We start from the raw sequence: 17104 nt of genomic DNA on the forward strand, positions 1-17104 counted from the left end.
AAGATTTCTCAAAAGGACTGACAAAGGATTAAATCTCTTTCACCTGACGGCCCAACAGTTTCACCTTTGCTGCCACGGTCATGACTTTTAGAACCCTATATTTCACCTTATTTGAAACTGTTTAAATTATGGACTGGAAACATAACTAAGGGAAACAATTCTGAAAAGAGAGAGACCACTATTCAAACTGCAATTGGGTTGTGTTGAAAGGAGATTCCCTTGATCTGTGCAGTTTAGGAACTCCACAAGAAGAGAGAGACACTCATATAGAGTTCTCATGCAGCACAAGACCAGTGTGGCTCTAATCTCAGCAAAAGGTGGTGGAAAAAAGGGAACCACTACTGCTGTAGATGTCATTACAGATCTCGGTATTTTCTATATGCAAATGTACCCGTATTTACTCAAATTCTTATTCCTATGCTATTGAAACGGTACCTCAGGACCTCACAATTTTATTAGTGACCAGAAGATCTCTCTCCCCTTCTCCAATTCAATTCTGTATTGAAAATTTTCTGTGTAGCCTTTACCTGCAATACTAACTAGCTATGATAATTAAAACAGTATCTTAGCTCCCAACACTAGCACAAGTTACTAAAGTGGTTTTAAATTTAGTTTTTAAATGTTTGTCAGTCAGAGCTGGTTTATGTATTTTTAATTTTTTTACAGACACATAAAAGAGGCTAATCCACTCTGAAAATGTCAAAATTGTTTTAACGGCCACTTGAATGGCACTTCGGGGGGGCGGGGGGGGGGAATCTTAAAAACTTACTTTAAAAGGGTATTTTTTCACTTTTCTATAAAAGGCAAAAATGGATAAAATGGATTTTACTTAAATTATAAAGAATTTACCTCTGGGTTAAGACCAAACATGGAAAATTTCAGCAAGTTATGAGGAAATGAGAGAGGGTATTAATTAAATATTTGGACATATCCATAACTATAATATGTACTATAGCTATGCCTGCTAGCTATATCTTTTGAGCAACAATCAATGTTTGTTACATGAATTTAGGGGCTGTGGAAGACTTTCATGTAAGGTTGCTCTTTCATACATTCACAGGGAAAGTTTCCCAATTACAGCTTTGGTAAGATTATACTTAAGCAGATCTAGGCACCTGATTGGAATCTCTTCTTTGATATAAGCATTCAGAACCTGCTGAGAGAAAGGAAATGGGCCAGCTGCTAGGAACACCTTGAAGGAAAGGCAGAAATTCTTTTCACAGCATGAAAGGATGCAATGGCACAAAGAGAAACGATCACAGAGAACCCACAACAGAATCGGGTATTGAAAATAGCACCCAGAGAAGAAATTCATTCCAGACCTTGCTCAGTAGAACTCAAGAGACAACTTTGGGGGGGGCCTTTGCATAGTCAATAATTGCAAAAGTACCTCAGCATGCAGCAGGTCGTTAGAAAACAGAGGGAGAGGTATATCTGAGTTCATGGTGTACTCCTGGGGGAATTCTGCGTCAAAAAATTAAAAATCCTGTGCACATTTTAAAATTCTGCAAAGTTCTGCATATTTTGTCAAAATAACACAATATAATCACAGCATTTTCAATTATTCGCTGACAAGTATTTTTAAATACATCACCAAAATAATTGAAAATGGTGTGATTATATTGTTATTGTGTTACTTTATTCTGACTAATAAAATGTGCAGAATTTTGCAGAATTTTAAAATTTTGGTGCAGAATTCCCTCAAGAGTACCAGGGTTCTGTGTGGTGCAATCTGGGTGCAGGCAGCTCGGTGAGGGGGAAATCGGAATGCACAGGGGGTTGGTGGGGGGTTCGGGGTGTAGGGGTAATGGGACTCTCCAGAGGAGTCCAGGTGAAGGTAGTTAGGGCTGGGGGGGGGGGCGGGGGGGGTGGGACTTGGTGGGGTGGGGGGTTAGGGTGCAGCTGGTTGGGGCTCAGTGGGGTGGGGGTCCGGGTGGGCGAGGCTCCCGATGCAGAGGGTGAGGCTTGGCGGGGCAGCGGTTTGGGGGACTCGGTGGAGGAGTTCTGGGTGTGGGGAGCTCCTGATGCAAGGGGGGTTCAGGGGAGGGGTCACTGTAATGGGAGCTACTCCCCCTGTCCACCCAACCCCGCGCATCTGGACGCTCCCCCCCTCCTCAGCCAGCCCCCCTGCCATGCACATATACACACCCTGCGGTGCAGAGCTTCCTGCAGCCAGGGAAAGTTTCTAGGTGTTGATCTTACCCAGACCTGGCTGCACTGTGCAGGAAAGAGAAGGGGGAACTCTGTCTCTGTCCTCCTCTCCCACCCAGATGGGACTCATGTTCCTGGGCAGTGGGGGCATCCCCAGCCCCTCCTCCCTCCAGTGATTTACCTCTCCCCCGGCTGCCCGAACAGACATGCCTGAACTGTTGGGGAGGGGTGAGTGAGCACTGGTGAAGCTTCTTTTTGCTTCCACACAGAAACCATTTTCTGCGGAAAGTAAAGAATCTGTGGGGGCTGGGGTCATTTTTCTGCTGCGCCGCAACGGCACGAAATTCCCCCAGGAATAATAGTGGAAGGGTATGACACAGCACACATTAACTGGCAATGACAGATTTTAATATTTTACCTGCACATTCCAAAAGTTTACCCACCCCTTTAGTTCAGCCTCCCCACCACCACATTTTCTTCTCTTGTCCAGTTCCTTCCTCTGCTTAGTCCCTTTCCCTCAGGATACAATTAACAAACAACTGCCCTACGTATACAGGAAAGAATTACCACCATTCTAACAGAATGGAAAGTCACAGATTTTCTTCAATTTGAAGATGAGTATATATTTGCCTGTATGTGCAATAAACTAAATTAATGCTCCCTATTTGTTCCTCAGAAACAAGTACCTATCATAGTTCAGTTCACCCTTTGCAGATTTTGAATGCAATTTACATTTGAACTATTTTCCTATTCTTAATCCTCAGGAAAAGGATCACAGATGAACTGATTTTCTTGATAATTTACTGAAAATGAGAATGGATTATTTAAAAAATATCTAGCTTCTGATCTGACTCGATGTCTCCTTGTATCATTCTTAGCTACCTTTTACGTAGACTTTCCTATCCAGCATAGGGATCTCTAAAATGGAGAGAGTGAGCACAATCAATTCCCGAGGGAATTAAAGAGAGGTATTGTCATGGCACTGCAAAGTAACAATCTTCATCTTTTAGCTAAGTGTTTCACTGGAGTTAAGCAACTTCCTTTACTCTTTCCATCCAAGTGAAGTGCCCTGGTATATGCTGAGAGTGTATTTTCGGTAGGCACACTGAAGTACGAAGTAATACATTCCCAACCACTTCACCTGCATAACTTAATTCTCACAATCTTTTTTTCAGGCTTTATTTCATGCATGCTCACCCAGTCAGCAATACTACTGCATAAGTAGTGTGTTGTAACTCTAACTTCTCCATTACTGTTGTCTCTTTAGACATTAAACAAAAACAATTACTAAACTTCCATAACTCCTTGTTCTTCAGGATGTATTGCTCATGTCCATTCCAATGTAGGTGTGCGCATGCCACATGCACCGCCACCAGAAAGGTTTTTCCCTCAGTGGTATCCGTCATGTCAGCTCTGGTGCCCCCTGGAGTCACACCCTCATAGCACTGCTATATAGGGTCCTGCCGCCCCGCTGCCCTCTCAGTTCCTTCTTGCCGGTTAACTCCAACAGAGAGGTAAGGAGGATGGGTTTTGGAATGGACATGAGCAACATCTCGAAGAACAGTTACAGGAGGTTAACAACCGTTCTTTCTTCTTTGAGTGCTTGCTCAGGTCCATTCCAATGTAGATGACTCCCAAGCAGATGCAGTAGGAAGGTTCAGAGTTCAAGGACAAGCAGACTTTAGCATGGCTCTGCCAAATCCAGCATTGTCTCTGGCCTGCTGAGTGACAGCATAGTGAGTTGCAGAAGTGTGGACCAAAGACCAAGTTGCACTCTACAGATACCCTGGATTGGAACTTGTGCCACAAATGCGGTTTAAGATGCTTGCACCGTTGTGGTGTGTGCTGTCAGGGCTGGAGCAGGGACTTTCACCAGATTGTAACTGCACATGGTACAAGAGGTGATCCACGATGAAATTCTCTGGGCTGAGACTAAGAGCCTTTCATCCTGTCTGCCACCACCACCACCATGAAATGCTAAGTAGTCTTCCTAAATGATTTAATCCTTTCTAAGAAGAAGACAAGAGCCCACCTGAAATCTAGTGAATGGAGCCTCTGTTCCTGCCTGTTGGCATGCAGCTTTGGGTAGAAAATGAGAAGAAAAACATCCTGGTTATTGTGGAATTGCAACACTACCTTTAGCAGGAAGACTGAGTGAGGGCGCAGTTGGACCTTGTCCTTGAAGAAGACTGTGTAGGGGGGTTCCGAAGTAAGGACCCTAATTTATGAGACCCTTCTGGCCAAGTTAATGGCCACCAAGAAGACCACCTTCCACGACAAGTAGAATAGAGAGCATGTTACCAAGAGTTCGAATGGAGGACCTGTGAGCCTTGACAATACCAGGTTGAGGTCCCAGGGCGGGATCAGCTGTCTCACCTGGGGACACAGTCTGTCCAGCCCCTCAAGAAAACAACTACAGAGCGAGTTTGCAAAGATCGATCTGCCATTCACCCATGGGTGAAAAGCCGAAATTGCGGCCAGGTGGACCCTAATTGAAGACACCAATAGCCCTTGCTGCTTCTGGTGCATCAGACAGTCCAGAATACGTGGTACTGATGCTTGCGTGGGCAAGACCCCTTTCTGCACTGACCAGGCCGAGAACCTTTTCCACTTTGCCAGGTACGTGGCCCTAGTGGATGTCTTTCTGTTCCCTAGAAGAACTTCTCAAACCAGACCTGAGCATGCTAGCTCCAAGGGGTTCAGTTTCCAGGCAGTGAGACGGAGGAACTCAAGCTTTAGGTGATGTAGAAGTCTGTGATCCTGTGAGCTGAGATCCAGAAGCAAAGGTAGGGTGATTGGTGTTTCCACTAACAGGTCGAGAAGGTGGTGAACCAATGTTGGTGAGGCCAGGCCAGGGCTACCAGGATCAGTTTCATTCCTTCCTCTCTGATCTTCAGCAGAACCTTCCATTGAGAGGCATGGGGGGAGGGGGAATGCATAGTAGAGATGGATTCTCCAAGGGAGGAGAAACATGTACATGAGCAAGCCTGGGCTGTGATTCTGCAAGGAACAGAACTGCAGACTCTTCGTTGTGTCTGGTCACGAACAGGTCTATCCAGGGAGTTCCCCACCTCTGGAAAATGTCCTTCACGAGGTCTGGGCAGATAGACCATTTGTGACTAGAGAATGATCTGCTGAGGTGATCCACTACCTCAGGTGTTCTCAAACGTTATTGCACCGTGACCCCCTTCTGACAGCAAAAATTACTACACGACCCCAGGAGGGATGACCAAAGCCTGAGCCTGCCCGAGACCCCGGCCAAAGCCAAAGCCCAAAACCCACTACCCCAGGTGGGGGGGGCCAAGGTCAAAGCCAAAGCCCGAGCCCCACCACCCTGGGCTGGGGGAGGCGAAAGCCTGGGGCTTCAGCCCCAAGCAGGGGACCTGTAACCTGAGCCCTGCCATCCAGGGCTGAAGCACTCAGGCTCTGGCTTTAGCCCAGGGTGATGGGGCTTGGGCTTGGGCTTTGGCCCCGGGCCCCAGCAAGTCTAACACCAGCCCTGGTGACCCCATTAAAACGGGGTCACGACCCACTTTGGGGTCGCAACCCACAGTTTGAGAACTGCTGCACTAGCTCATTCTGTGCCCTGGGAGGTAGGATGCTTCGAGGTGGATTAAGTGGGATATGTAGAAGTCCCACAGGTGGAGAGGCTCCTAGCACAGGTGAGGAGAATGCTTTACCCTGTCTGTTTACGTAGAACATTGCCGTTGTGTTGTCTGTAAGCACCGATACACATTTGCCTTCCTGCTAGGATTGGAACATTTGGCAGGCAAGGTACACCGCCCTGACCTCCCACATGTTGATGTGTAGCGAGAGCTCCGCCTGGGACCAGAGACCCTGAGTTCTGAGAATCCCCAGATGAGCCCCCCAACCCAACACGGACGCATCGGTGACTAGAGACATTGACAGATGCAGTTTCAAGAATGGGACACCTGCGCATACTGTCGCGGGATCCATCCACCATAGGAGGGTGGTGATCACTGAAGGGGGAAGTGTGACCACCATATCCAAGAAGTCCCGGCCTGACTGGTATACTGATGCTAGCCAGGCCTGAAGAGGTCTGAGTCGCAACCTTGTGTGTTTGACCACATAAGTGCATGATGCCATATGGCCCAGGAGTTTCAGGAAGCTTCTTGCTGTGGTGATGGGATGGTTTCTGAGGCTCTCTAAGATCAAACGCAGGGCCCAGAACTGGGCCTCCAAAAGGAAGGCTTTGGCCTGGACGAGTCCAGCACTGTCCCTATGAGGTCTATCCTTTGTATGGGGGACAGCCTCGATTTCTGCATGTTTACCAACAGGCCTATCCTCAGGCAAGTTGACAGTATTAGCAGTATGTCTACCTCCACTTGGGTCCTGGACAGACTTCTGATCAGCCAGTTGTTGAAGTAAGGATATACCTGAACCCTTTTGTTTCCTTAGGAAAGCCACAACTGCCACCACGCACTTTGTGAAAACACGAAGGGCTGCTGACAGGCTGAATGGAAGTACAGTAAATTGGTAGTATACTTGGTTCACGATAAATTGGAGGAATCTTCTGTGGCCTTGGAAGATTGAAATATGGAAGTAGGCGTCCTTCAAGTTGAGGGCGGCATACCCGTCCCCTGGATCCAGAGAGGGGGATAATGGAGGCCAAGGAGACCGTGCAGAACTTCAGCTTCTTCTGAATCTGTTGTGGTTTCGCAGGTCCAAGATGGGTCTGAGACCGCCGTAGGCCTTTGGGATTAGGAAATAAGTGTAGTAAACCACCCTGCTCCTTAGTTCCGGAGAAAACCTCCTCTACCATTCCCACTTGCAGGAGTGTTTGAACTTCCTGGAGTAGAAGCTGCTCTTGAGAGGGTCCCTGAAGGGGGATGGGGAGGGGGGGTGGGAAAGAGGGGAAGAACTGTACTGCAGGGTGTATCCCAGTCTCATTGTGCATAGCACGCAACAGTCTGAGGTGATATAGGCCCACGCCTGTTAGAAGTGGAACAGCCAATTCACAATATTTGGGGAGGGTGGATCCAGACACTGTCTCAAGAGTGCCTGTTGGTTGGCAATTCGAAGTTGGAGGCCCCCCTCCCCTGTGGAGTAGATCCTTCTGCCAAAGAGATCAAACTCCTTGATGTCCTTGGCCTTAGGGGGAGGCCCTTGCTGTCCCTGCCTCTCTCATTTGTTTGCCGCTGATACCACTAGCGATCCCTGGAGGAGGATGGGTGTATAAATATTCAGATCCCTTTGGGGACACAAAATATTTTTTCTCCACCGTCTTTTCCGTGGGTTGCAAGGAGTCTGCCACAGGGCCTTAACGGGTTCCAGAATGGCACCGTTCAGAGGCAAAGCCACTCATGATGGGCCTGAAAGGGCCAAGACGTCCACCAGGGAATGGGAGGCTTCTGAGATTTCCTCCACTTGGATTCCCAGGTTCTGGGCTACTCTCCTGAGGAACTCCTGGTGTTCCCTGTGGTCGTCCTGAGTGGACGCAACTGAAGTGCCCACTACCATCTCATTGGGGAGGAGGAAGTTATGATGGTTACAGGGCCTTGTTCCTGTCTTTCAGCACCTGGTTCGTTTCCTGGCTCAGTACCAGGTCCTGATCCCTGTACTGAGGGAGCTCTACCCTCTTACGCAATGGAGTACAATCTCCGTGACTGAGACCCTTGGACTGGATGGAAAGTCCAGGGATTCCATAAAGGCTATTGCACTGTGCTGGCCAGGCCACTGGTGGGAACCTTGGGCTCATATCAGCCGTCAGGTATTGGCAGTCAGACCAGTGCCAGCTCCTGCAGGAGGTGTAGGAATCCACCTCAGAGTCTGACTGCGAGGAGTCATTCCTCTGACCACAGAAGAGAAATACTGGTTGGTGCCAAAGAGCGGTGCTCGGAGGGGGGTGATGGGTGCTGTGCCATCATCAATAGCACCCGGGGCCTCGGTGCCATAGCTGCTCTTGTTTCAGATGCCGATTCACACCTGGAGTGGGATGGCGGTACAAGGAGGACAGTACCTCCCTTGCTGCCTCAAATGCCTCTGGCGTGGATGGAAGTACTAGAGCTGCACTCCAATGGCTCTACCTTGGAGAAGAGTTCAACAGTACCAGACTCGAGGGGTCCCTTCCCTGGGCCAGAGGCAACGGTACTAGGCTGGCAGCGATTAAGTCCGAATGGCCCAGCACGGGTCTCACTCTGCTAGTTTCACGAGTTTTGGAGTTGAGGATGTCTCCAGTTAATTTTTCTTTGCTTCTCCTGTGGCCCTGGTGACTGAGATCGGTGCCAAGCGTCCCTGTGAGGCATAGACCTCCTCTGCACCAGAGAGCCCTGATGGTTTCGAGAGTCCTGGCACGCAGACATGGAGTCCTTCCTCAGTGCTGAAGAGGCTGAGCTATGCTGCCTGTCTCTCACCAAGGAAGAGGTGCTCAGTGCTGAGTCAGCATGATTTGGCTCTGAGGAGGGACAGAGAGCCATCTCCATAAGGAGGAACTTGAGCCTCTGGTCCCCGTCCTTTTTGGTACAAGGTTTGAACCCTTTACAAATCCTGCAGCGCTCCCGCAGGTGAGACTCCTCCAAGCACTTAAGGCAAGCAGAGTGGGGGGGGGTCACTAATTGGCATGGGCTTATGGCAAGCCTCACACAACTGAAACCCCGGAGACTGAGGCATGTCTTGGTGTCGGGGAAACCCCAATGAGCGGGATCCGACTCTATTAACTACTAACTAACACTAAAACTGTACAACTAACCACTATCTATTAATTATACACAGGGAAAAGAAACCAAAGTTCACTGAGGAGACTACTTGTGCGAATACAAGGATGAGTAGAAGTTCCAGTGACCGTCACGGGTGGTAAGAAGGAACTGGGGGGCAGTGGGTCGGCAGGACCCTATATAATGGCACTGAGGTTGTGACTCCAGGGGGCACCAAAGCCTACCCAATGGATATCACTGACGGAAAAACTTTCCGGCAGCAGTGCACACAGTGTGCACACACCTACTATTGGAATGGACATGAACAAGCATTTGAAGAAGAATCTGTATAACCAATCCCATAGGGCTCTCAGCTATATTAAATGTTTCCCCAATAATTATTATTGGTACATTGATATAGTATCTGAAGGTGGTAGGCTGGGTTTATAGACAGAACTGAAGCAGAAAGCAAATAGGTGAGGTCCTGTAGGACTTCTGGAATACAGCTGTCCCACCGTAGGGGTTATAATAAGAAGCCCAGGCTACTGATAAAAGAATCCAACAATCCAACCTTGGTATCTCAATACTTTGTTGACACTAACCAAAAGGATTGTGTTTGCTTCATTTTGTACAGTAGAAAAAGGAAGAATGGCAAAGATGAGACTGTCTAACACTGCACTAGAGTTTCCTATATGCATGTAAATCAGGGAAGTAAGTATGAATTTTTACCTTCTTCAGCTGAGTTTCCATTTTCAGACACTCCTCCTTCTTCTGCTCCAATGCAATTTCCAGTGTCTTGAGCCTGGAATCCTTCTTCAGTCCTGAAGAAGCCAGGGATGAGGCATGTTCCTTCAGATCCAACAGGGAAGCCTAAAACAAGCAAGCAGAACACAACTGCTATTGGGTAAATGATCATTAGGCACAATACCACAACTTTAAATTTCCTTTTTGTCTTTGTTTTCCTGCCACTTCCACACAATGTTCTGGTTCCCACTTTGGAAAATAACCTAGGACAGCTTGGTTCAGTTCAGATTCTCAGGGTAAAGAAAAAAACCCAGTCAAAATTCCCTTAAAATTCAGTTGCAATGACATGACTGAATTTTTTTTTTTTTAATTGGCATTATTATTTTCGTAGTAGTGGTATTTAAACAAATCACCCCCGCCTTTAAGGGATTCAACCACTGTATCATAAATTAGATGATGTTCATGTTTTTACTGTGGTAGCACTTAGAGTGTGGAATTCACTAACCCCATCCTACTTTCTCCATAATTCGCAACTTTTCATATTAAATATATATATATTGTGACAGACCCAGACCAGTGGGGTACAGGAGTCTGGTAGAGGGCAAATATACTGGTCACTGGATGAGTAGTTTTCTGTTCCCTGAGTGACCAGAGCAGGGGCTGCACTAGAGTAATCAGGAACCTGCTAGAACCAGTTAAGGCAGACAGGCTAATTAGAACACCTGGAGCCAATTAAGAAGAAGCTGCTAGAATCAATTAAGGCAGGCTAATCAGGGCACCTGGGTTTTAAAAGGAGCTCACTTCAGTTTGTGGGGGGAGTGTGAGGAGCTGGGAGCAAGAGGCGCAAGGAGCTGAGAGTGAGAGGGTGTGCTGCTGGAGGACTGAGGAGCACAAGCGTTATCAGACACCAGGAGGAAGGTCCTGTGGTGAGAATAAGGAAGGTGTTTGGAGGAGGCCATGGGGAAGTAGCCCAGGGAGTAGTAGCTGTGGACTGCAGCTGTTACAGGAGGCACTATAGACAGCTGTAGTCCACAGGGCCCTGGGCTAGAACCCGGAGTAGAGGGCGGGCCCGGGTTCCCTCCAAACCTCCCAATTGACCTGGACTGTGGGTTCTTCCAGAGGGGAAGGTCTCTGGGCTGTTCCCCAACCCACATGGTGAATCTCGGAGGCAAGAAAATCCGCCAATAAGCGCAGGACCCACCAAGATAGAGGAGGAACTTTGTCACTATATATATATATATATATATATATATATACACACACACACACACACACACACACACACACATATAAATCCGTCCTCTTTCTCCCATCTTCTTCGGTATACTTAATAGACACTAACTAGCTCTATTCCAGAATTACTGAGATCCAGATAAGTGCTGCCAACAACTTTACCAACTCCCAACTTCACTGAGAATGCCAATGATCAAACCACATCATTTAATGGGACAACGTGATGAGCCACACCAAAAGGTCTGACACATGTACCCATTGAAATGTGCTACACAAGTGTATCTTCAGTGCATAAACGTGTTGCAGAATCAAGTCTATAGAACATACTCTCCCCCCCAAACACCCCCCTTCACAATAAACAACTAACAACAGAGAAGGTTAATTTTGCTAGTGTTAACCTCTTTCTCAGAGAGATCTCCTTGCAAGAGGCTGACTTTTTCTTTCAGGTCCTTAAGATCTTTTTTATAGTTGTCAATCTCCTCTTGTTTTTCTCGCTCGTCCCTGTCTCGTTGCTCCTTCAGGCGCTCAATAGTCCGCTCCTGACAAAAGAACACAGTACCCTGTGATGAAAATCCCTTTGAATCAGCTTAACAGGTAAAATTTTTGCTTATTTCTGAGAAGACATCATACCACATCTCTGCTTATTAGTTTAAGGGGAGAAAGGGTGCAGAGTATTGCTGGTCGTCTCTACTCTCCTCCAACAGACCTCAGGAGGGAAGAAAATATCATGAAACTTCTCTTGTTTCATGATTAAGAAGTCCCAGGCTGCTTGTTACTGCAAACTCTCCAATCACTGAATGTCTAATATTATTATTACAGTATTATCTCATTTATCCAGCTGCTGACTAAACAAAGTTCAGTCAGGTCACCTGGCAGCAAGAAGCACCATGCATTGCACTCTTACTTATTCAAATCCTGTTTTTCCAAAGTTTGCATCCAAAGGGATGCAATATACAAGATATGAGACATGAAACCAATGTGGGGATGGGATTGGCAATAAAAACAATTCTTCTGTACACCAAGCGTCAACAGATGCTCATCAAGCTTAAAAGCTGATGTGATGTGAGTGTATTCTATTTGTAAAACAAGTCCCAACTGCAAGCAAGCACACCAACAAAGCTTTGTATTCAGAGTCTGACAGACTGAAGGAGCCATGGCCCTCTCCCTGAAGGAACTGAGACAAAATATGCACTAATGCTAAAGAGATCCCCTTTAGGGACAGAACAGACCCAGCTGTTCCCTCAGTCAACAATCCCCTGCTATGAAAGAATGAAAAATGCAATGAGAACAACAGGACAGCAAAGAAAGGAGACTGGGTTGTAGTTACGTCAGGATCACTGAGTTCTGTGTGATTTAGTTTTGAGAACCAAAAATATAAGCTTCAGATGGTGAACTTAAAAAAAAAAAAAAAAAAAAAAAAACCCAAACCTACGAAACATATGAGAGAAGAAAAAATAAAAATAAGATATCAGCCTGACCTGAAAAGGTGAAGAATCCAGTCTGTCACCTAGAATGTGCCTTCCAGCAGCAGTGCTAAAGATGCACCGCAGAAAAAGAGGACAGCTCAAGCAATACTCCACAAAGGTCTATACAATATTAGCACACTATAAGAAGCAGCAATTCTTTTCATACAGAGTTATATGATGGACCTAATTAGTGGGGTAGCAGCTTGAGGCGTAACTCCCTACAACAAGCCATTGTAAAGACTTAATGCTACAGAATGCCCTCTCCCCAAGTCCTATCCCTAGCATATGTATTGAGAACTGTACTGCAGCCTTAATTCAAATTAGACCTGTCAACAGCACATGGCCGGCTAGTCAAAATATCCTAAAACGTCTTCTAGTGAGAAATCCATTATGCCTACCGGCAGCTGCTCTGCCTGGATCAACAGCATCCAGATGGAGACCCTTACTCCCACAGCTCCTAGAGAACAGTAAATGTCCAGCTACACTGTAAAGGTATCTCTTCTGTTACCTAGAATTCAAGGCAGTGCCAAAGAAGTTTGGATTTACAGAGATGATTAGCAGAATGAATTTTGGATTTAAAGGACTTGTGCCCTTTACACTCACTTTCTCTGCAAGTGCTTCTTCCAGTGTGGTCAAGGCAGTGTCAGTGTTGGTGGTGTCAGCCTGCAGGGATTTTACTCGATCCTTCAAACTGCTCATCTGTTTTTCCTTGTCTCTTAACTGTTCCTGGAGATTTTCAATCTTAATTAAGAAAAGACAATTAAGAAGAGTATGAATGAACAAGTTTAATGGTATATAAACTTTATAATATGTTCCTACAAGAAATATACAGCTGTTAAAACAGCAACATGAGTATTCAGTGTTTAGCAAAGGAAAATACAGTTTCAAAGTCACATGCAGGGATTTATCTCCTAGAATCCTATATCAAAACAGAAAATACAGTCAATGGTAAAGAATATGATTCAAGAATTAGAGGACAAGAACAGAGCACTTGAGGAGAGACAGGGAGTAATACTTTTAATATCTACGAAAGAACTCTGAGTAACAGCGCAGTGTAAAAATACTTTCAAAGTAACAATGTCAATGAAGGAAAGCAATTATTTGCAATCTTGGAAGATGGTAAGATTAGATGTAATGTACTGAAAGAAAGGAAGGAAAAGTTTACTTTTGATATTCATGAAAATATTGTCACAGTAACTGGGAAACTGAATAAACTCCAAAAGGAGATGTTCAAAGAACCATCACTACAGATATCAAAGAACTGAACATCAGTGGGAATAATTTAGTGAGTAGCCTTGAGAAGTTCAAGAATTCTTTCTGAACATAAATGGGAGGCACTTGGCTACGTACTCCATCACCTAAAAGTTTAGAAGTTAGGGCAAAAAAGTTTACACAACCATTGTCCTCCCACCTCAAACACAAAACACAAAATTAGCAGATCTCCTTGCCCATGAGACCATCTATACTAGGAAAACCATTTTTTTTTTAAATGAGGGGAATTAAAGTATTAACAGTCAGTACGCATTTAAGTTTATACTTAAAATTTAAATGTGAGCACAACACATGTCACCTGAGGACATATTTTAAAGAGAGAAACACAGATATGAAAGGTTACAGTAATGTAACTTGCTGGAAACACAAGTATGAGAAAACTGGAGATTTCCCCTTCTTTAAACTCCATTGTACAGATTAAGTCCTTATTAGCCTCTGCATGTAGCACTAGTGACACCTGGAGGTTAAACAGAATAAGCCTCAAAATGAACTCAAGAGGTTCTGAAAGAAAAGTTTCTCTTGATATGCTCTTACAGATGTCATTGCAGCTCAGCTTAGCCAGGTAACATCCTATACAGTGGTCCATGTGGCTGGTTTCAACCTCATGAGCTTTCAGAGTTCCATCAGATGTCTAGAAAGCTCGACTGTTTAAATATCCAGTAATGAAAATATACTGCAAAGAGATGTGAGAGCTATTCTTAGATTCCTGTTTACTTCTGAAGGGGAAACACTTTGGGAAGCAAGATTCCAACAGGCGGGACAGACAGTGCAAACAGATGCTTTCTGCTCTGAGCAAGATACTGCAGGAGAGGCACAGCTAAGCAACTAAACACAGACATGTGTTAACCAGCTGGCCAAGGCGGCACACAAACTGAAAGGCATGTGTTCATTTGCATGAACTTAGTCTGACCAGGGTCATGTGACATCTCAGCCACACTATAAAATTTGACTACTGCACCCCCTCATTACTGCAGAAACATCTATCTGCATTTACAGAAAGTGACTGAGTGCTACACTTAGTATGAAACTTATATTTCTAGGCAACAACAACAAAAAAAATGGTTACTCACCTTCTCAAAACTGTTGTTGTTTAAGATGTGTTGCATGTGTCAATTACACTGTAGCTGGACTTCCAAGCTGTTCTCAAAGCGGTGGGGTTTCAAGTCTCATCGGAAGAGGGACTGTATGACTATTTCCCCCACATTTACTTCTTCCCTTGTGCAGCAGTAGGTGCTTAGTGTCTAGTAAGCATTGTGGATGGAAGAGCACATTGCTGCCCTACAAATATCCAGAATAAGGACATGTCCCACAAATACTGAAAAGCTGAATGATCCCTTGTAGAGCATGCTGTCAGTTTCTCAGGAGGCATTATGCCCTTGGCAGCAAAACACAGTGATGTAGCTGATAATCCACTCTGATAGTTGTTTCAGAGTGGTAGCCGTGTTAGTCTGTATCAGCAAAAACAACAAGGAGTCCTTGTGGCACCTTAGAGACTAACAAATTTATTTGGGCGTAAGCTTTTGTGGGCTAAAATCCACTTCATCAGATGCATGTAGTGAAAAATACAGTAAGCAGAATATATATTCTAGCACATAAAAAGATGGGAGTTGCTTTACCAAGTGTGTGTGGGGGGAAAAGGGGGTCAGTGCCAACGAGCCAATTCAATTAAGGTGGAAGTGGCCTATTCTCAATAGTTGACAAGAAGGGGTGAATAGGAAGGGAGGGGAAATTACTTTAGTAGTGTTAACGAGGCCAATGCAATCAAAGCAACCTATTTACAACAGCTGACAAGAAGGTGCGAGTATCAGTAGAGGGAAAATTACTTTTTGTAGTGACCCATCCACTCCCAGTCTTTATTCAGGCCTAATTTGATGGTGTCCAGTTTGCAAATTAATTCCAGTTCTGCAGTTTCTTGTTGGAGTCTGTTTTTGAAGTTTTTTTTGTTGAACAATTGCCACTTTGAATAAGTCTGTTATTGAGTGTCCAGGGAGTACTGAAGAGGGGTGCCTCTTCCCCGGCCGCAGCAGGTCCATGCTGGGGCCAGTGGGGAGGGGCAGCTCTCCCCGCCACAGCCCTGAGCCCCTGCGCGGGGCTTAATAGGCAGCTGCACAGCCGCACACCTGAAAGGGAAGTTAGGACTGGAAATGTTCCCTAGAGCTTTCTGGCAGCTTATTTGCAAGCTGTGATACTAAACTAACAATCCAACAAGAGATCAAGCTTTTTTGCCTCCTTTTCTTTGGGAGTAGCCTTAAGTCCAGCCCTGATGGCTTCTCTAATTCGGTTAGTGAGCCTGATGTAGGTAAAACTGTTCAAATGGAATCAGAGAAACCAGGGAAGTAGCTGGTCTTGACAATCCCTTGGAGGGCAATGGAGTGTATGGCTCAGGTCTGTGAGAATCAGCATGAGCCAGTACAAAGGAGAGGCAAGCTGGAAGGAGCGTGCTTCCTTCAGTACTGAAATGACTGTGTAGGAGTCTCGTACTCTGGACTTTGAGGAACACGATACTGACTTCTTCTTATGCTTCTGAGGCCAGGATTGCTCCAGTGTTCTCTGGGCTCTCCTGTGGCTTCCATCTGCTGGTAAAGCTGGAAGAGCACTGGGAAGGGCTCACCAATGAGCTCCCCTTGGATGACCAAGGTGGCATAGATGCTGGTTTAAGGATGGTCTCTATAAGAATATATTGAAGGCCTCTTCCCACAGCATTTTAGTCCTAGTCTAAAAGCACCATCAGATCAAGCATCCGTCTCTTATGTGGCCCTCACCCAGGCACTGTAGACAGCATGATTGAGGGCCACTGACAAGCACAGGCTTTCAACAAGCAGAACAAGGCTTGAAACCTGGGGACCTTGTCATAGGATCTCCCAGTATCAGGTGAGTTCCACCTGACTTAAAAAAAAAAAAATGAACTGTGATGAAAAAGAAAAATAAGGAAGAAAATCCATCCAGTGAATGAAAAATATTACCACTAGGTAAGAATAAAATAAGAAACACAACTTTGTTCACAAGGAGTGAAGCTGTGATCACACAACACTGACTAGCTACCACAGAGGGTAAAAAGGAACTGAAGGAGGGGTCGGGCTGCTCTGTCCTTTATACCCTCTCTGTGAGGCTCATAAGGAGCCAGGAATGGGTGGGGCTGTCCCAACAAGGTGTTAGAGAAAAATTTCTGGCATCGAAGCACAACACACACATACACCTACAGCATAATGGACATATACAAGCACTTGAAAAAGAACTTTCTGTTCTTCCATTCCGCATGTTTTGCACATTTTGGCGAAATGAAGAAGCTGGTACTCATGCCTGGTAGGTATACCAGGTATATTTAATCAGCGTCTATCAAGTAGACCAATGGTGTCTCATTGTTTCCTTGTACGGCCCCTTCGGTCTATCTGTATCCATCTGCTGTTTCTTATCTTATACTTAGATTATAAGCTCTTTGGGGCAGGGACTGGCTTTAGTTCTGTGTTTGTACACAGTGCCTAGCACAACGGAGTGCTAGTCCATAAATAAAAAATAAATTAAATATTTAAACCATGTTAATAGCTATCCATCGGCAAAAGAAAATGTGCTGCAAACAGATCTGCT

At 45.5% G+C, this 17104-nt stretch overlaps 1 protein-coding gene across 7 annotated transcripts in view; it reads right to left on the minus strand.

Moving 5' to 3' along the window:
* The window catches only part of ERC1 (ELKS/RAB6-interacting/CAST family member 1), a 524735-nt gene that overhangs the window by 336215 nt on the left and 171416 nt on the right, over positions 1-17104 (minus strand). For all 7 annotated transcript variants that reach the window (XM_024204585.2, XM_024204602.2, XM_024204575.2 and 4 more), the window contains 3 exons: positions 12851-12988; positions 11180-11320; positions 9534-9674 (listed from right to left, as the gene is read on the minus strand). In XM_024204585.2, coding sequence (XP_024060353.1) covers positions 9534-9674; positions 11180-11320; positions 12851-12988 — 420 coding nt within the window. The remainder of the gene's footprint in view (positions 1-9533; positions 9675-11179; positions 11321-12850; positions 12989-17104) is intronic.

This window comes from Terrapene carolina, unplaced genomic scaffold (genome assembly GCF_002925995.2).
Source record: "Terrapene carolina triunguis isolate 2854851 unplaced genomic scaffold, T_m_triunguis-2.0 Scaffold190, whole genome shotgun sequence".
In the NCBI taxonomy this organism is placed as follows: Eukaryota; Metazoa; Chordata; order Testudines; family Emydidae; genus Terrapene; species Terrapene triunguis.